At 39.7% G+C, this 24623-nt stretch overlaps 1 protein-coding gene across 9 annotated transcripts in view; it reads right to left on the bottom strand.

The window, feature by feature from the left end:
• The window catches only part of sema6cb (semaphorin 6Cb), a 150689-nt gene that overhangs the window by 3992 nt on the left and 122074 nt on the right, over positions 1-24623 (bottom strand). For 6 of the 9 annotated variants that reach the window (XM_080897276.1, XM_080897281.1, XM_080897277.1 and 3 more), the window contains 3 exons: positions 16469-16527; positions 15965-16015; positions 11704-11859 (listed from right to left, as the gene is read on the bottom strand). In XM_080897276.1, the coding sequence (XP_080753402.1) occupies positions 11704-11859; positions 15965-16015; positions 16469-16527 (266 nt within the window). The remainder of the gene's footprint in view (positions 1-11703; positions 11860-15964; positions 16016-16468; positions 16528-24623) is intronic. The other 3 variants (XM_080897283.1, XM_080897284.1, XM_080897282.1) reach the window with 2 other exon arrangements.

Raw genomic sequence — 24623 nt, 5'->3', positions numbered from 1 at the left:
CACCTTTGCCAACACAGACTCAAATGAGGTTGTCAAATTCTTTCAAAATGAAGCTGAGGGGACAGTTTGCGAAACAGCACACCAAGAACACAAGGACATTAGCTAAGGTAAATCTACCATGTAACTGTCCTTAGGAGCTGTGACCCAAGCACCGTGATTGCCTAATGGCGTGAAAGGCAGGGATGATAAGGAGAGAGAAACCTGCCACCTCTTGTAATCAGAGCTCATTTGCAAGAGGCTGTTGCCATCTGTGGTGACAGACCCTTCTCTCTGCCCTTAATGACAGTTCTGCGAAACTGATTAGTCTGCAGAGGGGGACAGCTGAGCTGAACTGAAAACAGAGAAGAATGCAGGTGCTCCCCACAAGCTAAATTCAGCAGCACATGAAAGCTTAGTGGAGGAATTAAAATGGAAAACAATTATATCTAAATCAGCCTTGATGATAGTTTATAAGGCGTTTAAAGAGCGATTTGTGGATGAGTATTAAGGCAGCCAGTTCAGTTATTAGGTCTGCATTATAAATAGTTTTAATATTTACTTTACTTTTAAAACTTAGAGAAATTAAAATTCCTCTCAGAAAAATGAATAATAAACAGAAAAGCAATCAGGGATCAGTGAAGCAATCTGGCATTGTGACAATGGTATATAACATATTGTGATTTGTATAGACAGTAACGTCTCTTGATTGCTAGGAAAGTTAACAAGCATGTGCAGTTTTAGGATATCATCTTAGTCTGCCAGGGAGTCACGAAGAGAACCCGAGTTCTCTGCCAGTCTTAGAGGATATCGGTTTTGACACTAAAGGACTTTTACTTTTTAGTATGGTGAAGAGCAGGAAGAAAACCGCCTACATAACATTATTAAAGGCAATAACTATGTGTTAGGAGAGTCAAAAAGGGCCTTTCTGACTGTGTTTATGGAATTAGAGGGAAATATTGTAAGATATTACACAGAGAAAATCTGATCAGAGACTCGCTAAGTTTCAGTTAAATCTCTGCACAAATGCACAAGAGACAAAAGCACAAATGAGTGGAATCTAAATTCATTTTCTTAAGCCTCAAAAGAGACCACGGTAACTACACTACACGTGACAAGGAAAGACGAGCAATTTGCCTCCTGTCATCATTACAACTTTAATTTGACAGAATCTCATTACAACAGTGGACTGATATGCTGAAATAATAATCAAACAAGATTTATCTCTCTTCACAACGGAGCTGTATGTTACAGTTTCTAGCAATTTGTGTTTGGAGAAAGACTCAATTATTTAGGTCATGAAGTTAAAAGAAGCGAAAAAGTTTCACTTCTTTTATGTGAACTGAGCAGGTGTGCTTGTAAAAGCGTACCATCCCTTCATAATGTATCACTGCATTCATTGTGAGGGGTGATTTACCATCGTTTGCCCAGCTGAAGGATTCTGTGGTGCACTAATCTTTTTGGAAATAATGCTTTTAATAGAGCTTCCAATTAAAAATTCTCAGTTTTTAGCCATTTATTCTTATGACTGCTTCAACTTATGACCGCATTAAAAAGTCATAAATCATAATTGCAATCCCAGTGGGCGAGGCAATCAGGAGTGATGCTGCAGTGAGCCCATTAATACCACTTCTTTTAATCTTGGGCATTTCTTTCAATCAGCTTTGCAGCATCAGTATGATTCCAAGATTTTGGATCTAACTGATGTGTTCCCTGGTGGCGTGCAGCTTTTGTAATGAGTGGTAAAACTCTGCTCTCATCTCGGTGTGCACTTTGTCTCCCGTCACCCCCGTGGCTTCCCCGTGGCTGTGAGTCATCTTCTCCCTCTGGACCACGACACCCTCCTCAGTGTCTGTGCTTACAGGCTTATAGCGATGTTCCTCCTGGTTGAGGGCTATGAGTCAAGTGCCACAGCAGGAGGTAAAACACACAGCTGAGGTAAACAAACCCAGAACCTATGAATGGCCTGTCACAACATGTTTCATGAGCAGGCTGAATAACTCAATCAGTGGGTATGTGGGACATATGGTGCCACCGGTCACAGTGAAATTAATACCCGGTGAATCATACCAACAGCCTGGCGAGCAGCTAGGTGGCGGACAGGAAGTGCTCGCCAACTTTACCTACTGAATTTGCACCACTTCACAAACATTTAAAAACGAAACAGTGTGTGCAACTAAATAAATATGTAGTTCAAAAAAAGTCTTTATTGGGAGGGGGGGGGGGTCGCCCCATGTTAACAGAGTTTTACACTAATTACACAGCTCTCCATCAGTGTTCCTCTCCAACGTTGTCACATTATATTTTTGTGTCAACTCAACATGGACTTGGCTCAGCGGTGGCTTAATATAGCAGTACCCCAAGTCTGCCAAAAGGTAAAAAGACAGATGGCTGCATGTGTCGAGGCAAAGGAGAGAAGGAGCGAGAGACGGATGTTGATAGCCAGGAAAAAAAAAAAATAACTGAAGAGAAAGATGAAGGAATGAAATTCAACCTTGGTTGCAGGGGGGGGAGGTGAATTTGTGGGGACCCAAGGATCCAAGACACAGGGGAGCAAGTGTAAAAGAAAAAGAAGAGGACCAAAATAAAAAAGAAAAAGACTGAGAGGGAGCAAATGTATGTGAGAAGAATTAAAAGAAGAAGACTGGGAGAGAGGCAGAGTGAGAGATGCAGACTTGACGGGGTGAGTGACAGACCGTCACTCTGCTGGGTTTTGAAGCCTGGTGCTCTGCGGCATCTGTGATACGGATGGAGAACAAGCCTCGCGTTCCTCCACAGTGCCGTAGGAAGAGAAGCACTTTATGATTGCATCCATATTGTTAAAAATAGATAGCACGGCAGGTTATGTAAACAGGCAGATTTTACATAGCGCTGCCTGTGCCACGTCTTACTAATTGGTGCTGGTTTTTGCACGAGGGGAAACAAAGTAAGGAGGGCTTACTGTTGATAGGTGTGTTTTAAGAGTTTCCCTTTTTTTCCCTGCAGGTGATAAAGGAGAGTTTGAAAACAAATTACAATGGAAGTGACAATTTATCTTAGGAGTGCGCGATTAAATAAATGGATCCTGTCTTTGCAAGCTCTCAAATCGACTTCATTAACAAACACCCATAAGCTTTTCCATGACACCAATTACCGGTAATCTGAACCCTTTGAAGTTTCACACTTGCTCAATTGTGAAAATTTCCTTTTGCATGTCTTGCAGGACATTAAAGCATTAGCACTCTACAAAACTTGAATTTTAAATATTAAATATAAAGAGGGACTGAATACCAACACTGTCAAGGTCAGATGCATAATAATTCAGAGCTTTTTCTCTCACGCACAACTTTTCCAGTGGAGAAGGCTTTTCTCAAGGGTGTGTTTAAATGCTTTGTAACCTGGAAAACAATTTATGTTCTATTTTTTTCGTATCAAGTGAAGACGTTCCAAAATAGCCCTAATTAGTTTCTGCTTTCTGCAAGCTTACAAGTGCATGTAATTGTTCTGTTAATGGCTACTCCATCCCAATGAGAAGCCAATGAGACAAAATTGCCCCAGGCTTCATAGACAAGCATTGCCCCCCGTCTGCTAATGCTTCCACACCAAAAATAACAATTTAACTCTTGAGAGACACCCTGAGGTTGAAGATCGGAACAAATTAATTATTTGCCTTTTTTCAAGTCTGTGTGAAAAGCAGAGCAGCTCTGCCCCATTGCTGTGAGCTTTTAGTAATTTGACATTTTTAATACTTGATGTCTGCACACTGACAGACATGGTTAGCAAATGGAGCATGATTGTGCGCATCAGTGTGCGTGTCCACACAGATACACGGAATATCCGGGCTGTATGTGTGCAGGGCTCTGGCTGTTGACAGAGTGAATTCAATCATGTACACTTGTTATTAGGCATTTGCATAATATTCCACCTCAGTGCTCAGCCAATTGGATGCGGTTTAATATATGCACACGAGCTAAGGTGATATGGTGTAATGTAACAGATCCATTCCAATTGAAAAGTAGTTGTAATGAGCGCTGCATTTCATTCCTGGTGTGCTGATGCATACAGAGCATATATCTCATTACAGTTTTGATTGAATATTGGTAAATTAACCATGCTGAGACATCTGGTAATCAGAATCTGGTGTCTGCCTGACATCCTTCAATATCTACACCTGTGCTTTGAGAAGACAGACATGTTTTCAAGCAGCAGCAACAATATATTTTGCTTCAAAAACCCAGACAGTAAATAGTTTGGTTAAAGGGTCTAGCCTTCCAGATTACCCAAAAAACACATTTTCTCACTTCTTGTGCAGACAGGTTTAATTTGATTTATCCTTCTTCTAATTTATCAGCCTCCACACTTGACGAAGCCACGTCAGCACATCTAAAGGTGACTGAGCTTTGTTTGCCTAAAAAAACAAATCTTGCTGGAAAAAAAGAAAGACTCTTCCTCAAGGAAATGGGCCACGAACACAATCTTCAGAGGCTGATATCTCCCAAAATAGGTGCATCTTTTACTGGACTGCAGTTTACTTACATGAGTAAATGTGCTTTTTGTTGTCATTATATAAATTGGTATCGGGTTTACTCATCACAAACCCTTAAACTATGCAGAGCACATGCACTGGGTCCTTTTTCCTTTTTACATGCAGTTGCATCAGAAACAAAGAGAGCTATTTATTTTGCCATTCAGTGGATGGTGAAACAAAATGCTTCCAATGCATCTGGTGCAGCAGAAACGTGGCACTGGAAGAATCTTGGCTTCACCAGTAAACTTAAAGAGACAGTCCACACCAAAGTCACTTTTCATAAAGCATAACACAATAATAATATTACACTGTAATGAAGACGCACAAATAAAAGGTGAGGAAAATCAGTGGCCACATCACCTGAAGTGTGAAATCTTTTCTTCGAATTGTCTTTGTGTGCACATTTATAATTGTGCTTTATTTGGCATGAACTGCTGCTTTAAGAGATGGAGAAACTTGCGGGCCACTCACACACCTGCACACAGTTTCAACCATCGGCTGTAAAATTGGAAAGGCAGATCATAAAGAGACGATGAAAAGGGTCAGTGAGAAAGAATTCAACAAAGGAGGCAGGTAAAGCTAAAGGGTTAGTCCAACTAAACATAGAAAAGAACAAAGAGAAAGAAAACAAGCAGGTAAAGTGGGAGTAACACTCCCCCAGAGGTCAATGAGACAGATAAAAGGGTAAGGGGTTAAGGCTAAGGGCCGGGACTACTGCGTAGTTGGATTTCACCACTGTGGGCCCCGTGGATTTCTGTGACACCCTGAGCTAAGCTGAGCTTTAATAGCCAATATGGAATAAAAAGCCATTAAAAGTTCCAAGTATGGAAAGTGAAGTATTTGGTATGTGTAATGCCTTTAAAGGTTAGTCTTTATAGCACATTGCAGTAAAACATGATGTCACTCAGTCGCTGTGAAGTGCTGGTGAGCTGAGTGAAGGGAAAAGATGGCCTAGTTTTGCATAACCTTTACGCCACAACTAGGACTCAGGAAGTCCAAACTGGAGCAGCTTTTCAAACGCTTAATGTGTGCGCACATCGTGGCCCGACTTGTGATAAATGATGCAAAAACAGCCAGTAGGGTCAACACAGAGCGACGGGTTGAATGAAATTTGGCAGACGGCGGCAGTCTTTAACTGTCATAATGAGCATGTTCTGAATATTCAGCCTCTGTCTGACCCTAAAGATCTAAAAAATGCATTAAATATTTGAATGCTCAACTTCACACTTTTGTGCTTAAAAGTATGAAAGTAAGTCCCTTTCTTTTAAATAGTGAGAAATGACATTGGGTATTTATTTATAACAACACACTGCTTACAACTTTACCAACTTTATCTCATTTAAGACAAACAAGTCTAAGAAGATTTCGGATATCTGATTATCGAACAGTACGCATGCTGATGTGGAATGAAGTGTCTCTGAGGAGTGGATATTGGAGGGTGGTTAGAAGGGACACAGTCAGAGCTCATTGACTAATGATACAGGCTGTGTCTGTTGCCATGGTCTTCAGAAGTATAAATAACTCTTTAGAAAACTAGCTGGCATCAATGTCCCCCCAGGACACCATCCCTCCTTCATGAAAAGGTTCAGCTCGAGTTCACTCTCTGCTCTCCTCCTGTAGTGTTTTAATGAGATTGAAAACGCCCGCCCGACTTGATTCTATTATCGAGCCATCTCCCCACGCTTGTCAGCTAAATTAGCTGCTAACCTGAGTTTTTGGTCCAACCCACGCTGGTTCATCTAAATGTGCAAGAGTCAAGGAAAAGGTCAAATAACAATAGAGGGCAGACGAAGGGGAGAAAACAAACCGGAGAGGTCTGGAACTGGGAATCTGATGCAACACACTTCTGCTAGCCCGGAGACTAATGTGTGTTCACACAAAATGGAGAGGTGGGCGTTTTCCCAGCCAGAAACTGCTCGAGTGCACCCGACTGCTGTTCTCTTTTCTAAATAGCAGCAGGTCAGCAGGTCTCTGCCCCAGCCTTTTAGTTTTTTCTGGTGTTTACATAATGTAATGCAGCTATCCACATCAGAGCAAACCATAACTGAGCTACACTAAAGAGATAATGCATTTAGGATTAGCATAGCTTATGTGTCGAATATCTGCCTTTTCTATTTATTCGCACCTTTAATAAAAGGGTTTATTTCTGCTCATAGGCTCTTTTAGAGATGTCCACTCAAAGGCAAACCTTGAAATCTGGGGTTACTTTTTTGAGCCATTATATCTGAACTGTTGCCCATAGCACAGGTGCTCTTTCACACTCTCAATGTAACAGTGACTGCCTTACCAATTATCCTTTTTCCAAAGTTAATTTTAGTTTTGCCCTGAAGGAAATCACCATCTTACACAGGCCACAAGTTGAAAAGTAGAACCAGAAGTGAAGGTTAGTGTTTAAAGTCTATACTAGTGGTTTGAGAATTGGATGCCTTTTAGGACACCGATTAACCCTGTGTTACTGTACATTTTGAATGTGTCTAGTAGGGCTGCCCCTAAAAGTCAAAGCTTCAAGGCAAAAGTTGAAAATCTGGCTAAGATGCTTCACTTCAATTGTTTGCTTATTTGCACAACAACATTTAGACAAGAAGCTAAAATCTAAGGTGGACTGATGTTCTTGCTAACCGATGAGCCCTCTGCTCGGTGTGTGACAAAGTTCATTTGTTGAGGCAAATTTGGCAATGACTGCGTGAGACAAATTAGCTGCAGCCACTGGGAAGTGCATGGTGACAGCAGTGATTAAGCTACTGTAATATTCCATATGACATCTGCATATGCAGAAGTTTCTGATTAACAGCTATCCAAATGTTTTGTATCATGTTTGCTGCCCCACAAGACCAGTCTCCCCCTCTTTTTCTATTTTCTGTGAGTAAAATCACAGGAACTGTGGTCAAACCTCAAAATTAAAGACTTTGTCAATTCAGGTAAGAACAGCCCTGAATTTCATTCATGTTTTCACTTGTTCATACTGTTATAAACAGCTGAATAGTCATTGTGAATTGTTTGGCAGGCTTAAGGCACCTTTCTCTTTTTCAAAACAAAAAAGTTCTCCTATTAGGAGTAAACATATATAGACACTTTTGATCATTTTTCCAACCATATATAGTATTTAGTCCGCTCTCCAATCTCTGCATCTTCTATGAAAAACAGGGGTTGTAAAAATGTTTTTCACAGATATTTTAGATTAAGAAAAGTGCAGAAAAAAGTAAATGATGGTTAAGCTCTGTTTACGGGGCTGATGATCCTGACAGAGTTCACTGGGACCTTGAAGAGACTCCAGCCATTTCTAATCTCATTAGTGACACCTGGGCTTTTCCTACTCTAACAAGTCTAAATTGCTGTTGTGAGTAAGGTCTAGAGTTTGTGTTTCACATTACTTTACACTGATTATGTAGCCTGGGGGCTTCATGGCAACTTAACTGCTGCCAAAACTTGACTAACAAAGTTGTTTCCAAGTTTGTAGGCAAGCAGTATGTCAGCAGCATCAGCAATTCCATTAGCATCTAGTTTTAATCCTGTCAGCCACTGCTGTGCATTATGAAGTGTTTTATAAGTGCTCATAGCTGAATCTATAAGTAATAAATGGTGGCTTAGCACTTTGAAAGAAAACACACTCGATGCCTATAGAGATGCCTCAAATGTGAAGCCAGACTCATTTCAAGCTAGTGCCTACAGGAGTATTGATTAACATGCACATCTGTTTCCTCAGATGAGAATGAGATTTATGATGCATCTCTTGCAGACAGGCAGTGCATGCCGAGTCAAATCTCAGTCCTTTACAGCAAGTCCAATTCAAGATTATAGCATTTGATCATTCATCTTCAATACTATGTCAGTTGTGTTTTTTTAATGGCAGACAGCTGCAGCTGTCCTTATAACTAATATTACTCAGCCCGTCGGCTACTTTCCCATTTATTATTTTACATGTGTAAACCTCCGAGCATCACAAACAAGACCTACTAAGCTCATTTACAGTTTTATATTTTTATTCACGGATTAGTCGAGTACTACCACCACTACCTTCATTAGTACTTCTACTATTACAGGAGCATGCTTCCATATTCTAAATAATCTTAATTTAACTTACACTTAGCCCCTCAGCTAATCAACCGTTTGAAACAAGACATTTTAGCTCCTCTGCCACTATCCATTTAAATCGGCTTTACTCTAATCAGCTGCTCGTTGCAGACAGTGTTTGAACAGCAGTTGTGTATCCCTGAAATGACCATAATGAGACACCCCCATCTTTGACATCACTGAGATAAAAAAAGGAATAATAAAAAAAACCTTCAGAAACAGTATTTAGAGCAGTCTGAAGATTGACCTTGTGCCTCACAGGGATTACTTAAACATTATTGTTATTAGTAATCTTTGCCTGAGCATGCTCATATCTTTAATTATATGAACATCAACCATCACAGCAGTATATATACAGCTGAAAGTAATCAGAAGTATATCAGAAAACTTTATTTCACACTGGTTTAGCCTCAAGGTCAGTTGGTGCTGTAATTATTGGACACTATGTTTTGAGTAAAGACTGGGCCTAAAGATGGACAATCATTAAATCAAGTTTTAGTTTACTTTTACCATAAGTTTATTTTGTGTCCTAATCCGTCTACTGGCACATCGTTTGGGAGGTGTGTAACAGCCTCACTTACACACCACATGTTCTCTGACTTCCTGGTTTAAGGTCCTGCTTGTCATTTATTTACTTTATTTTAAAATGTAAGCTTGAACGGCTCATCGTTGCCACCGCACAGTGTTTCTGCCTGAATGGAAGCTTATTTTACATGGTGAGGATTTACGGATTCTGACACGGTGTGTGCACAGGCAAGCAGCGAGAAGAGAACAAAACACTGCTTCACGATGTTTTGTCTTCATTGAATTCTAGCCAATGAACTGCATTTCTTTTGTAAACCTGCAAAAATGCTTTGACTCAAGACAGCAAAGCTTCAAAAACTTTCTCTTGCTTTGCAGCTCCTATTTCGTTACAAGATCGTTTCAGAGTAACAGCTGCTGAAACGCCAAATGGTTGGAATGTTAATCAGGATTAAGTTTGAACTGTCATCTTGAAAAGTGAGGAAAAAAATGATACTCGAGACAATGAAGATCAAGAATTAATTAAATATTCAGAAACTGGTTAGACTTTTATAGGTCATGTCATTTACTGTGGCAGCTGAGGATTGGTGTGGAAGAGTTTATGCTCTTACTGAGAAATGAAATGTTTGATGTATTTAACAATGTGAGAACAGAACTGAAGTTAAACTAGAGCACTTTAAACTTGAGCAGTAATAAAACCTAATTCAAAATCACTGCAGCACTTATAACTACAGAAATTATAGATGTCTGAGTTAACAATGAAACCTTTCAAGCAGGACTGATTTTTTAAATAATGTGACGATTCCACCTTCTAAAATATAGGATTTTGTAGCTTTTTTTCTGTGTGCAACATTGTAGCAAATTAAGTAAAAGCAGAAAGAAAAAGTAGATTTTATTAATTTAGCCTAAAACTACCATAAGGATTTTGTTATTAATCACTGATGTTAGCAGACAACCTCCTTATTGATAAAATAATTTGTGCCAAATACATCGATAAGTGTAAAACAGCGTATGTCACTTTGTGTGAAGACATGAATGATAACAACAGATCATTTTGTTCATTTTTAAAGAAAATATTAATACTATTTGCTGCAAAAGTCACCAGTTTTGCAAGCTGTGGAAAGACGAGTGCTGAGTTATGAGAATTAATAATGACTTTTATTGATAACACTTTTTTTTTACCATAGAAGTTAAAGCTAAAAAGTGTGAAAGAGACATCAAAGTATGTAGAAACCAAAGTAAGTGGTTTTAGGTGTAATGAAGGAGATTGGCGCTAGCATCTTTCTAAACAGCTTGTTCCCTATAGTATTTTCTTCTGACAGAGTCTGAAGAACAGGAGGAGCTTGGTGGGATGTTATTTGTTGAAAGCGTATGCCACAATTTTTAGGGAATCAATTCTTTTTGTTTTATACTGTCATTTTACTTTGAAAAAATTAATTTTAAATTATTATTTTAGTGACTCAGAATCAAATTCAGGTATAGAGAGAGTATCATCGGTGGTAGAACCCCAAATAGCCTGAAAGCTGACATTACATTCTCAAAGTTTGTATTAAAAGCTGACTCTTGCCTAAAACTGGAAGGGGCATTTAAATTGTAAATGAATGGTCTTGTAAAGAGAGAAGGAAATGTTACCTGGCCTGTGATTTTTTTTTTCTCATCAGAACACTGACGCTGAGGGGATATTTGTGTGTTGATGAGCTAAATAAATAAAAGATGAGGAAAGGGCATGCGGGAGCAGTGTTGTGTAGACCTAGGATCTCCGCTTGATGCGAGGAGTTAATTAGTGCAACGCAGAATCTATTTACGTCGTCAAATCCGTCACGTTTATGGCTGCCATGTCAACAGAGCACATCAAGATGTATGGCTGCGCATAAGGAGAAAGCGAGATCCTCTAACACTTTTTAAGCTTACCGGACTCAGCTGTATTGATTAATGTCCATCTCTGTTTAGTGATTATGCACAATGTGGTCTCCAATTACTGTACCAAGAACTTGTCATTTAGCTCACTTTCATCTTACCCCACTGGGCTTTGAGTCAGTAGAACCATTAGGTGAAGCTGTGTGGGAAATTATGCATCACGTCATGAATCGCAGGGACTAATGAAGTATATGAATCAAAAGGATCAATTAGTAATGCCTTCTCCCTTTCACTAAGAGATTGGTTTAACTAGAGAGTTACGTGTTAGTCAGATAATGAAAGCGATATTTCACCCCAGAAGAACATTAAGCCCATATTAGCATGCATACCACCACATTCAGAACAATGTTCAGCCTCCAATATAAGTTTGTGTTCTACTGGAGAGTATTTGTTGTCATTGACAATTCAGAATCAGTCTACTTCACAGTTTGCAGAGAGAAAAAATGTATGACTGAAAACTGGAGAAAATAAGTGTTGATTGAATTTGTCTCACTTGTGTTTTTTCATTAGCTGTGTGAGACTGAATGCAAGATGACTGAACTGCTTTGCAGGTATGCATGCTGAAAACGGGAAACTGTTGCACCAGAGTGATATATATATTTTGGGTTACTTTTAGTCTGGTTAGAAGTGTACAGTGAGGCATTCGGGGCCCAGCAGTGCAATCCTCAGCAGGTCAGAGTGTATCGAGGACATACATCCCTCCCCCTTACCCTCCATCTCCACACTGATTGGCTCCGAGTCAGGTGACCCTTGTTCCCCAACAGGGGGAGGGCGATCAGGACCTGTACCTCTTTCAGGGTCACCTGCCTCCTTTGGGAATGCCGCCCCATGATAGGTTGTGCTGGCGCTTGTGGGTGTGGTCTTCCCTGTGGTTGTAGCGAAGGGGGAAGGAAGAGGAGGAGGAGGAGGGGGCAACAGAGTGAGTGATTAGTGAAATGTGAATCAGTCTGTAGAATCAACTTTAGAGAAATGAGGGTGATTCCTGAGTCGAAAGATAACCATCACCCGTTAACATAAAGACCCTGTAATGACTGTCAGGGACATGATGAGCAGACAGAGCACAAGTTAATTCGTCTGTCAATTCGCCACTCCGCAGATACAGTGATTTAAATCTCTGCAGTGTAGTTAACCAGCTGCTTCAAGTCACAATGTATTTCTCCAGCAAAATGAGATTAAAGCATCTCAGCATTTGTGATCATATCCTGGACTCAAAAAATATTTTACAACCAAAAACAGCTTGTACCATTTTAAAAAGCTGTTTTTCACATTTTGCGACTCTAAACAGTTATGAGGGCACGATGAGAGTATGCTCTGAAAAGGTTCACACTGAAATAATAATATAAGTATTTCTTTTCATAATGGCATAACTGCAACTAAGGTTTTGAACACTTGAATAAATTCCCAGAGCTCAGGAAAAAAAAAAGTTTTCATATTCTGAATTTATTGTATTGCAACTTATTATTCTTTTATGCATATTCCTATCTAATCAGATCCTTTGATCCTTTGAACCACCAAGGTTCACTCATAGCTTAAATTCTTGAGTGAACATGAGTGAATGAATGAACATACGGATGGGCGACAAAATAAAGGAAAAACCTGAACCCCTGAGCAGTAAGTAGATCCAGTGGCTCAATTTTCACAACACGGTTTGGGTCCATGTGTCTGCTAAAAGGAACAGGTTGTTGCAAATCAATACACAAATGTTCAGAGCGATCATTTTTAACCTACAATGCAACATTTCTGTTGTGCAAAAGTGGCCAGGACGGCAATGTCCTCATCTATAGGACAGAAAGGGCCACTGAATAGTTTGAAGAGAATGAAAATGATATGTATCACAAGCTACGGTGTTCCTGATGACCAGCACTCACATGGTAGAAAGTGTTCTTCCTCCACAATCATCAAAACAATAAAGGAAAGAAGATCGGTAGCACTTTATAATACAGCCTGTGACGGGCATAAATCACCTGTAAATAAATGGAATTTCATTGGATTTTTCTTGAAATTATAATGTAATTATAAAATAGTTAAAAGTAGGTACACTATAACAATGTGGTAAAAGTCAGGCTTTTGGAGGAAATAAAGAAATGGTTAGAGTTTAAATTTAATCTGCAAGTAATTTAAAGTAATGCATAAGTAATTTCAGGTATTGCATAACCATATTAAAGATTAGGGAGTGGCTTAACCTTGTTAACTTCCAGGTATTTTACAGAAGAGAAGACATTCCTTTCATGCACACTTCTTTTGAGAAAAAAAAAAAAAAAAAAAACTAAAAGAAACAGCTGGACTTTGCTCTGTCATTGTAAGTTCCAATTTTGATGGTACCAATTTATTTTTTCCTATAAAAGCAAGCAAAAACCATCCTTGTCACATTTATACTGGTAAAATAAAAGGATACCTGAATATTACAACAATCATCATGCACTTGTGTTACAGCGGAATTACGATATAAGATGGGGAAAAAGAACTTCCTATATTGTAAAATTACTACAAAATTGCAAACTATTTCAAATGAATTTTGACTACTTCGATGTACATGTTTTCTCCCTACTGTTGAAACACAACTTAAGTCACTCCATAATCTGTGATATGGATATATGATACTTAAAATTAATCATCCACTACCAAAAAAATACTTAAAATTACTTGGATAATGCTTAAATTTAAAGTATAATTATTTCTTTGTTTTGTATTAGAAAGTGTTACCAGAAGCTCCTTTGGGATGACAACGTGTTTCTTCCCTTCAGTGCAGTTTAGTGACTTAAAAAAAAAAAAATCAGTTGGAGTTGTTCTGATCATACATGGTGTCCCAACGCATTACTAAGACACCTTAAGTTGCATTTTCCTTACGTTTGTCTAAAAACACTCATTCCTGACAAGTTACTTAACTTCTCCATCACCTCGGTGTAGCCCAGCAAACATTATGACTAACACATTTGGATTTGGTTCAAACATATGCCAAGAAACACACTGGGCATTAGTTGCCACAGGCACGGTATTATCAAACATATTTTTTCCCAATGACACACTCCACATTTTGATTGCACGATTAGCTCTCTGTTGTCCTTGAGGTATGGTGAGCAGCATGCTGCTATTGGCTTGGGCTCACGCACTAATAAGCCAGCCATAATGTTAGCATTCTGCAGAGTTCACACCCAGACTGGATGAGAAGAGTTTGCTCTCTCCGTTTCTCACTGTGAGCCAGTTGACAGTGTTCACTCTGAATGAGGAGCCCTGTCAGTTCGCCATCTGTGCTGGGCAAATTAAAACTGTACCAGGAGGTGCTTGGCCCTGGCACTTTGGACGGCAGCTCCATGACTTCATCATTACTTTATTAACTTACCATTTTTTAAGAAAATCTAATAAAATGTTTGTCTTTTTTATTGTTAGTGAAGCACAAAAACCCCGTTCACTATAAAACACAGAAACACTTTACTACCTACACAGGCAGGTGCTTGTCTCAAGCTAATCCCTGTGCTGGCTGTGATTGTTTGGGTGACAGTGGAAGAAAGAAAACGTCCCTGCCTTTGGTGGTTTTTTCGAACAGGGAACAGAGCTCCCGAATGACAACAGCTTTGTTAGGCATATGGAGTGTTTTATTGTCTCGGAAAGCTGATAATTGATGTTCAGTGTAGAGACTTAAAAGGCTTTTCTTGTGAATCAGCTAGAAAAAAAAAAAACTATAGACACAAAAAAGAATAAACCAGAGACAGAATCTGACTGCGTGTGGAAAACTTCAAATGGAGCAGTGAAGCATTAGGGTAGTGAGAACCCCACAGGATTAAGCAGTAGGGTTGCTCATCAAGTCTTGCTACCAACTGAGTTGTAATTCCTCCAGCAGTGAGGCTTTACAGACTACTGAGGCAGTGTGGGACTGTGGAGGTCTGGGCTGAAGCCTCGAGCAGACAAAGTGGCCTCTGTTCTAAGAAAAAGACACAGATGTAGGAAGGATAGTTCTGAGCCATAATGGCCAGCATCTTCTAGGATGATGGGCTCGGTATTGTTATAAATCACTGTCTTGGATCAGCCACTGCCATTAGATCCCCTGTGCCTCAATTTGTCCAGTGACAAAGGGATCTGACTCCTCAACTCCTTAAAAAGTTGAGGCGGGTGCACTAGCTGTGTAGATAAAAGTGAATGAGCCTTGTTAGCAACCATCTGTTTGAAAATGACTACTTTTGAATGCAGCAGTGTCAGAAAATTGTCCTAACACCACCTCCTCAATCTTATCTGAGTGCTAGCCAGCTTAGCGCCATTTCTATTTCTATTCCGGCCATGCCAGGGGCTGTGCGGTGTGGCTGGCGGGGGAGTAATGGAACGTGACAGGGATGATGATCCTTCTTGATACAGGGCATTAGGCAGCCTGGCCAGCGGAGCTCCTGGTCCATCAAAGAAGTGATGCTTCAGACAATGGCTTCAATGTTTAAACTGTCAAACTGGCTAAGAGGGAGAGGTGGTGCCAGCCATTCAGCTGCCTCAGTAAAAGATTCTCTAACCTCCCATGTAGCCAAGTGTGGAAACATTTACTTTACAGGCACATAACTGCATAGATCTGACTCGTAGGGAGTGAGAAGTCCTTTGCAATGATATTTGGGGATATTTTTAAAAAATATCCCAGCTGTTTTACTAATACGGCCTTAAAGGTTTTTCCAATCTTCCAATCTCTCTTCTGTTCATACAAAAACCTACTTGATTTTAACTTTTGCTGGTCTCATCTTCAAGGTAACTTCCTTACACACCTCTGGGCCTCACAGTGCTGCTGCTATGCATAGTAGAAAAAAAACCTTCTAAAATAATACAGGATGCAAACAAAATTTCCAAAATTAAATAAATAAATGAAAAGATAAAACTAACATCCCTTTGGGAATAAGAAAGGCTGTTAGTTGTTTCTTAGCTGTGAGACTGTTGACTTTAGAGAAAAGGGACATAAATGGAAATAAATATACGTATAAATAAATAAATGTGTCCACTGACCATACGCTGAATCCAGTGCTGTGTTCTGCTTGCGAGTGGTTGCCAAGACATCTGGAGAAAAGAAATACAAAACAATATCAGTGTGATATTATTTGTTAAGATTTGCGTTTTCTGGACAACATTTCATTACGTTCTGATGGGAGGCAATGATTGCTGAATTTGTCCTGTTAGTGGTTCTCATCACATCCCAGACACATGCAAAAGAGCTGGAAACAATTCACTTTGTCTTACAAAAACATGCTTCTTTGAGCAAATGTTTAATTAGCATAGAAAGATTGAGAACAGTATTCCAGCAGGGATTGTGAACGGAGGTGGACAAACTACTTTTCAAGCTCCTTCAACATGAACTAAACTGCAGCCATAGCTAAAATAAAACATAACGCTCCATTTTAATTTGTTCAGTTGCGCCAGCTGCCGTCGAGATCTGATAACAATCAGTAGTTTTAAATCTGCCTTTATTGATCATGTAAATTCCTACGAATAAATGAGTTTGTTCCATCTCACCGTGGCAGGTATCGGGGTGCTGATGGTAGCCGTTCTCCACATCCTGTTCAAACCCGCCTCTGAAGACAAAGAAACAAAGACGCACACCCACACAGCAACAAAGACAACGAAGCCTGTCAGTAAATTTGCATCAATCCATTTCACTCAATGTCCATTTCTAACAAAGCACCTCTTTCCAAAATTGGTTTTGCTCAAAAGCAGCTTTTGGAGACAGGAAGGCAAGCGCACCAAAAGAAAGGGGGGGAAAAAGAAAAGAAAGAACAACAAAATTGAATTTGTTTTACATCTGGCTGAGGTCAGAGTGTTTGTTGTTTGGACACAGTAGTGGCCAGAACTGAAGGAAAAAAAAAATCTACCCTTAGATCTTCCTGCAAGGTTGTATACCATCAAATTTGTGGCGTTCAGCAGATTCCAGAAGTTAGTTTGTGATGAAAGTAGTAATTTACTTTTGTGTGTCCTTGCATTTCCTCAGCTTGGCTCTTCTGCCTGTACTCTACTTAGTCATTTCCTACAATTTGTAGATATAAGCCTCTCTCTCTATCCACAACACCTCCTCTAGCTGCACTTTATTTAAGTCTACCAAAGCTGCAGCTGATAAAATTGGTACCTACAGTTTGCTCGCTCGCTTGCTCTGCCATGTACGATCGCCGGATGAAACAGTGAAGTGTATCAGGTCAGACTCACTGACACCAAAGCCTATCATTTTCCCTGATGTCTTCACTGAGACATTTTCTGCTCCTGACTCCCTAGCACAAAGTGAAGGAAATAAATGCAGAAAAATGAATTGCTTTTGCAGAAAGCTTTCTAAATGTTTTTTGTGGATTTCAGAGAGGAAAAGAGGAAGCACAAGGTCTCATTCAAAACACCATTTACTGTTTTATGTAAGTGATGTGGAAGGTTAATGAATATTTGTATAATTATTATAATGTTTTTGTGGTCCCCAGACTTTATGCATGCTTGTGTGGCACTTTATTCTACATTCGGTTACATTTCTGTAGAGTGTGATTACATTTAATTGAGTGACAGTCATAAACTGAGCCACTGTGAAGTGAAGAGACAAAAGATCAAATAAGTCCCTTCAAAAATGTTTTCGCCGTGTAATTTTTGCCTTTGTGAACTTGTGAGTATGTAACTCAAATCCTCTTAATTCACCTTTTGAACCACTTCAAACTGACAAGAAACACAATCTGACAATTATTGATTTTCTGCTGCTCTGATCAAAACGCGCCTACGATTGATACGCTTTTCCCCTTAATACAGACGAGCCATCTTTTACCTTCAAGTCAATCACAAATAAACGGCTCATCCAGATGCATCCGTTTGATGGTTAAGCATTGAGATTGAGCCAGTGCACGGTGGAGCGGAAGTCTTTCCAAGCTGAGCTGAAATGAGCTTCACATCGTCGCCAACAATCCTCCCACATAAATAATTTCCCCCAGGGATCAATAAAGTATTCTGATTCTGATTCTGATTCACATGTTGTAATGAACCAAATAAAGCAGACACAGGCTCATATACTGCATAAGCTTAAGTGTAATGATCCAGTATACAAGAAGAAACACTTTGTAAAAGCACACTCACACGCCCACTCTATAACAAACCAATTAGTTCCTTATATAACCTAAACAGAAACATAAGTCTCACACAGATTTTATGCAAACACAGACCCCCAGCATCCATCTATTATTAGCAAAAAAAGTCTAACACAGAGACAAGAGAAACACTTTTGCAAGCACAAATTCAAATAATGAGCATCGAAAAAGCAATAATACTAAACTCAGAAGGGGGTTGGTGGGGGGGAATCAGCGCAAATAATCATTTCTTCACTGCAAACAGTCAAATTTAGGGATTTGTGTTTGTAAAACCTTCTGCAAGGAGGCTGATTAGCTCACATGGGCCCACCTGGTGCACCAAATTATACCCTTTGTTACTCACTAAAAACCCTGACTCTTTTATACCAACTTCTTATGTTTCCTGAGGAGGGAGAGTGTTGGTGTAGGACAGGAGGTGATTATCAAATCAAAGAACACCATGCTGATACTCAGTGTTGTGTGGAGAAAAGAGTAGTTTGCGAGATAAACTTGAGAAAAACAAAAGAAGATATATCTTTAAAGGATGCATTTTCACAGCTTGGGAGTAGCTGGTGTGCTTGACATTAAACAACTGATGAAGTTTTTATCCGTTTCTATTTTTTCCTTTTGTTTAAGTCACAGACTTTGTATGTTAGTTGTCATTTGCTTTTTATTCACCCTACCATTGTTGCACTTGCTTTTAATCAGTACAGTGAACAGCTTTTTTGCTTCTGTATTTCTACACTCGCTGGCCATTTAATTAGGCATGCCTTGCTACTACCAGGTTGGACCCCCAAGTGGCTCTCAGATTTGGATTAATTGGATTGAGATCTGGTGACTGTGGAGTACTTGAGTACAGAGAGTGAAAACCAGTTTGATATGATCTGAACCCTGTTACATGGTGTGCGATCCTGCTGGAAGTAGCCATCAGAAGATGGGTATACTGTAGTCATACAGGGGTAGGTTGTGGTATTTAAACAAAGGTGAACAGGTCCTAGGTATGCCAAGAAAATATCCCCCCGTTATACCATCAACAACACATTTTATGTGGTTCCAGTTCTGTATGCCGTGGTAGAAATCGGGAAAGTTTTTTCAATCACCCACTGTCTAATCTTCATTCCCTTTCAGCCTCATTTTTGTGTTCTTAGCTGTAAGGAGTCATACAAAGTGTGGCCTTCTGTTAGTGAAGCCCATCGGCTTCAAGGTTCCACGTATTGTGCATTCAGAGACGCTCTTCTGCATACCTTGGTTGCAATGACTGGTTATTTGAATTACTGTTACCTTCCTTTCATAATGTGAAGCAGCCGAGCCATTCTCCTCTAACCCTCAGACATCAACACAATGTTATTTTGTTCAGACTATTCTTGTAAACCTAAGAGGTTGGCTGGTTAGATAGGAGAAAAATCCAGCAGGCCTCCAGTTTTTGAAACACTCAGGTTACCTTGACCATGTCTGCCTAAGATCACTGACTTCCTGTCATCTGAACAGCTGATTAGATATTTGGGTTAACATCCTAAGACCTGAACTTCTCCATGGCATGCATTTTTAATTTCTCTTTGATATTTGGGCTGATTGGCACCTGATGAATGTAAAAACAAAGAATTATCAGGTTTTTGTTGTTTTTCTTTTTACCTAATTTTTGTTTCTGAGAAAAATGAGAGCAACATATGAGCATATTTGTTTAAAATTTCAATAGAACAGTGGCAGTATAATGTCCTCGTAAGTGGATATCAGGCCTTGTAGAGCAAAATGTAGTATTTTGGTGTGGACAACCCAAAATGTGATGTCCACATTTATGGACGCCAGGTCCTAGGAGGTTAATGAGCAGCTGAACCTGATGAAGTGGCTGGAGAGTGTACTTACATCTATATTTTGTATTATAAATTCATTTTGCTGCGAGGCAAATTTCCCTCTGGACAAACAATGTTAAGCTGAAATGACCAACATTTTCACCCTGCCGTTTCCATCCACCTTTAGCTGTTCACCAGAAAAAGAAAAAAAACAAAAAACACACGCCTCAAACTCATTTTTTAAAGTGAAGGTCAAACAGTGAAGTGACAATCAGCAAGTGGAAAGACTATTTTATTTCACACTGTGGATTAAAAGTAAACCAAGGCTATAAATAGAGTTGTTTTAACTAGTAGGTTGACCGGTCACCTTGATGTTTAAAAAAATATGCAAAACCGCTGGCACTCTTCACCATAATTGTCCTGGAGTTCATGAGCATGAATAAACAGCTGAACCCAAGGACCACTCACACTGTCGTGCTCAACTTCACAATTACAACGCGCTCACTGCTCTTATTTACAAAATCTTTCAGTCTAGGTTCAAGTACTGCAGCTTTTACTATGCTGCTGAGCAAAGAGATCTAAATTTCTGCCTGGTGTGCTAGATTTGTTCCGTGGTCTTTATCTTTATTCTGACACTCAAAACAAAATGCCCTTCCAGCCAGGAGCACAGTATTGATTTTATTTAGCAGATCAGAGAAATAATGTTTTTGGATGTCTGACGTTCCACTTTAATGACGCCAATCTTAAATAACATGTAAGGTGAGCATCTGCACAAGAAAATAACTCTTTCACACGGGAATCCATAAATAAGGAAAAAACGTAGGCTCAAATTAATCACACGTGTAACCACCAAGGCAGGATGGAGAACTGCACGGATACAATCATACACAACCTGAATGGCTGTAAATATTTTGTACAGATATATATGTAATATGTAAACATGTGTATGTATATTCTAGAGTTGACCGCATTTCAGTGTTTCAGTAAAATAATAATAAATATTGTATAACTTCAAAGAAATTTAAATACAAGGTGCTTGGGGAAAAATGTATGAACTATACATAATAATAATAATAATGGATTGGATTTATATAGCGCTTTTCAAGGCACCCAAAGCGCTTTACAATACCACTATTCATTCACTCTCACATTCACACACTGGTGGAGGCAGCTACAGTTGTAGCCACAGCTGCCCTGGGGCAGACTGACAGAAGCGAGGCTGCCATATCGCGCCATCGGCTCCTCTGGCCAACACCAGCAGGCAAGTAGGGTAAAGTGTCTTGCCCAAGGACACAACGACCAGGACAGAGAGCCCAGGGATCGAACCGGCGACCTTCCGGTTACAGATGCGATTCCCAACCCCTTGAGCCACATAACATACAGTATAACTGCTAATGTCCTAAAGCAGGGAAATAATGACTGCAGAGCCAGTTATATTTATGATTTGGCGCCATGACTGAACAGAAGTTGTGCAGAGTCTGCTCCAGCTGGCAGTCAGTGAAACCATCATCACATTATATGGTACTAGTGGCATTTGGCATCAGGGTATGCCTGTGTCCCATTTTTATTTTTAATCAATATTACCATATTTTAATTCCCAGATAAACTGCAACACAACCAAAGTGTGCAGAATCTGTAAGATTTTAGAGCATTTAACTATATTTTCAGTATTTACGAGTCCAAAACAGATCAAAACAAAGTAAATAACTGAAACGTTTAGTAGATTGAGGTTAACTGCTCTCCAAATACTTCTAAAAACACATTGGTGAGGTTGCAGTGGGTGACATATTATTTATGATTTCTTGCACTGAACTCCCACACATAGTAGATTTTTTTTTATTATTAATCCCACATAGACTGATGATTACTGGAAATACTGGAGCAGAATGAGTTAATCCAAAGCCAAAAATAGTCCCCAGCAAATAGACCATATTTGTTCTTTTAATCCATTTGATTAGTGTTTTCTAAAAAGTAGTGTTCACTTTTAAAGAAATTCCTAAGCCTCTGAGAAACTGAAAGAGAAGAAATGTATTTTTAAGGTGATTGACACCTTCAGGAACCGGTGAGTCCTGTAACACTATGAAAATCCAAACGCTGCCCTGATTAAAATTCAGCTCATTAAACGTCATCAGCTTGGAAGAGCTGCAAAGCAACTGCTACTTTTAAAATATTCTGGAAGTTTTGACGTGATCATTTATATCTGTAATGCACACCGGAGTTCTTTTGGTGAGTGAAAACAGTGAGTCTTTAATTTTGTGGAAGAGAAGAAAGCCATATCTAAAGAGAAGAGCAGGTGGTGATTGATGACTGCATCAAATTGCCAGAAAACTTGCAATTCTTGCTGACGCACACTGTGGTCAAGGTCACTTGTTGGTGCATTTGTACTATACCATGAGGCAACTGAGAGAGAACATTGGGTACAGTCTAGCCCTGAGGAAAGAACTCACTTGACTTTGACACTACACTGATGTTTGATCTCCGGGTTGTAGATGGAGCTACAAAATGTGACCATTTTGACATAGAAAAGGCTAAATTGTCGACACAAGACTGCAAAGACTCAGAACAGGACTGTGATTTAAATAAACAAAGTTGGTGCACAAGGAAGCAACCCTGAAGGAGCAATGAGCCAAATTTAAATCATCTAATGAGCAGAGGTGCAGAACTTTATCATCACATCTTGAGTAGAAATACTGGTGGCCTGATCCTCATCCTAGCCGTTTCATCTTCATTACAGAGCAGATATGCTTTTTCTTTCTAGGATCTCTGTCCACTCTTTGTCCTTGGCATTATGCACTGGTGACACTGATTGCATTAAATGCATAATGGATAAACTAAAACACCCAGAAATGATATGAAGCCAAGCCATCTGGTACTGCCATACTTCAATGTGAGAGAAGAAAAGATGGAAACAGGGCTGTGAATATGCTCTGCTCTCTCCCACCTATCCTCTGGATCTGCCACAAATCAGTCATTAAAATTTATGCCACCTCTGGATGAGAAAGGAATGGGGGGGAAAGAAGTGACTGATAGTCCATGAAAAGAGTGATGTGAGAGAGGAGACGGCGAGAAAAAGACAGACAGACAGAGGAGGAAGTCCCAGGAGAAAGATGACTTTTGAGCTGCTTCATCTCAAAAAGATTTTTTTCTGCTGCTGCCTGATTCACATCGCTTCACCCCTCTCCCGTCCCATCGCCATCCCTTCATCATCCTCTTTTTCCTTTCTCCTCATTCACTTGCTATTTCTCACCATCTTTCAATGATATATATACACATATATAAAAGATATCAGTTAATGCAGCTTTAAAATCTGATGTTACTTCAGAGTCGCACACAGACAGCTGGAGCAGACCGCTTCTTTCCATGAATACAAAAATCTAAATGAATAACACATGTTCGGCTCTGAGAAATGCTCCTTAAACTTTCTCTCCCTCATTTACCCCCGTGTTCTTTTTTTCATTATTTTCCGCTCATTTAATGAACATTTCTCTGCACCTATTGGCTTTGTCCTTTCTCCCAGTTTCTTTTTTCCTCCTCTCCTCCTTCCCTTTGTTTTCTTTTTTGTCTGCTCATACTTCTCCTCCTCCCTGGCAGGGTTCCCATACTGTAGTTGAGTTTGGACAGGATATTTTGGCTGATCTTTCTCAGACTACGGTCCGCTGGCTTCCAGTGTGGCTCTGTCCTGCACGCTAAACACGACTCATAAATCAAACCGCACACTATATCCATAAATCAGTGCACACTGGCAGCACGACGCCACATCAAAACTTCCTCTATATGCGAGGACCATCCAGTGAGAACTGCAAGGTCTTCACCTCAACCACAATCACCAACCCTAAGACTCATTCCAGTTCTCAAACTCTCTGAAAATTCATGGTGCTTACCAACTTTTATATTTCATTCCACACAAATTTCTTAATAATGACAAAAATATTTTAAATCATAATCTCTTCCTTACTTTCTTGAAAGCAGCGTGTCTTTACTGATTATCTCAGCATGCACCAGGAGGCATAAAAAAGCCCAAACCCATAAAACATTCACAGATTTCTAAACAATGCAGCGAATTTCTAGCTGACATCCAGCTCTCTATAAACCCAGTAAGTAATGCCTGCCCCTCCTCCTCCCCTCAGTAGGATACACATTATCAGATTAACCACTTTACTCTAGTATTTGAGCCAACTTGACTCTGTAAATAAACCACAACTTAAAATCTACAATATGCTGTTCCTTTCCTTGTCTGTGTGCAGCGACTTTCTGGAATAGTGTTAATAATGCTAGCCTGCCAGACAACCAGCTGTTTCCAGGCTATATGCTAAGATAAGCTAACCATTTGGTGGAATCGGATGGTTGTCTGGCAACCGCAAAGTCACAAAACTCCAGGAAGTCACTATCCTTGGCCAAAAAACTCTCAAAATAGCTATTATATTTTCCTAAAATCTATCCCTTTACAGTCACATGCCAACAATTTCACCACACAGACTGAAAACAAAACAAAAATAATGATTTATGTACAAGAAGCAAAATACCAGGCTCTCTCAAATACACAAATATAACGTGGCGCACAGCAACATGAATTAGAAAAAAAATCCCATTAGCCTCTGTCCGTGCAAGGGCAGGGAAAGTAATATGTCTGGGTGGCCAAGCAGAAGATATGCAATAATTCCAGAGCTGCACATTTTCAGCCGTCAGAATAATCTATTGGAAGCCAGTCAACAGTGAGAGTGCCACTCTCCCTCTCTTCCTCTCCCTCGGTGTGTTTGTGTGTGAGACAGGGGCAAATGTAGTGCGATGTCAGTC

The sequence above is a fragment of the Rhamphochromis sp. 'chilingali' genome, assembly GCF_963969265.1.
Source record: "Rhamphochromis sp. 'chilingali' genome assembly, chromosome: 11".
NCBI classification, from domain to species: Eukaryota; Metazoa; Chordata; class Actinopteri; order Cichliformes; family Cichlidae; genus Rhamphochromis; species Rhamphochromis sp. 'chilingali'.
Note: the sequence above shows the minus strand (reverse complement) of the source record. Positions and strands in the feature narration are given on the sequence as shown.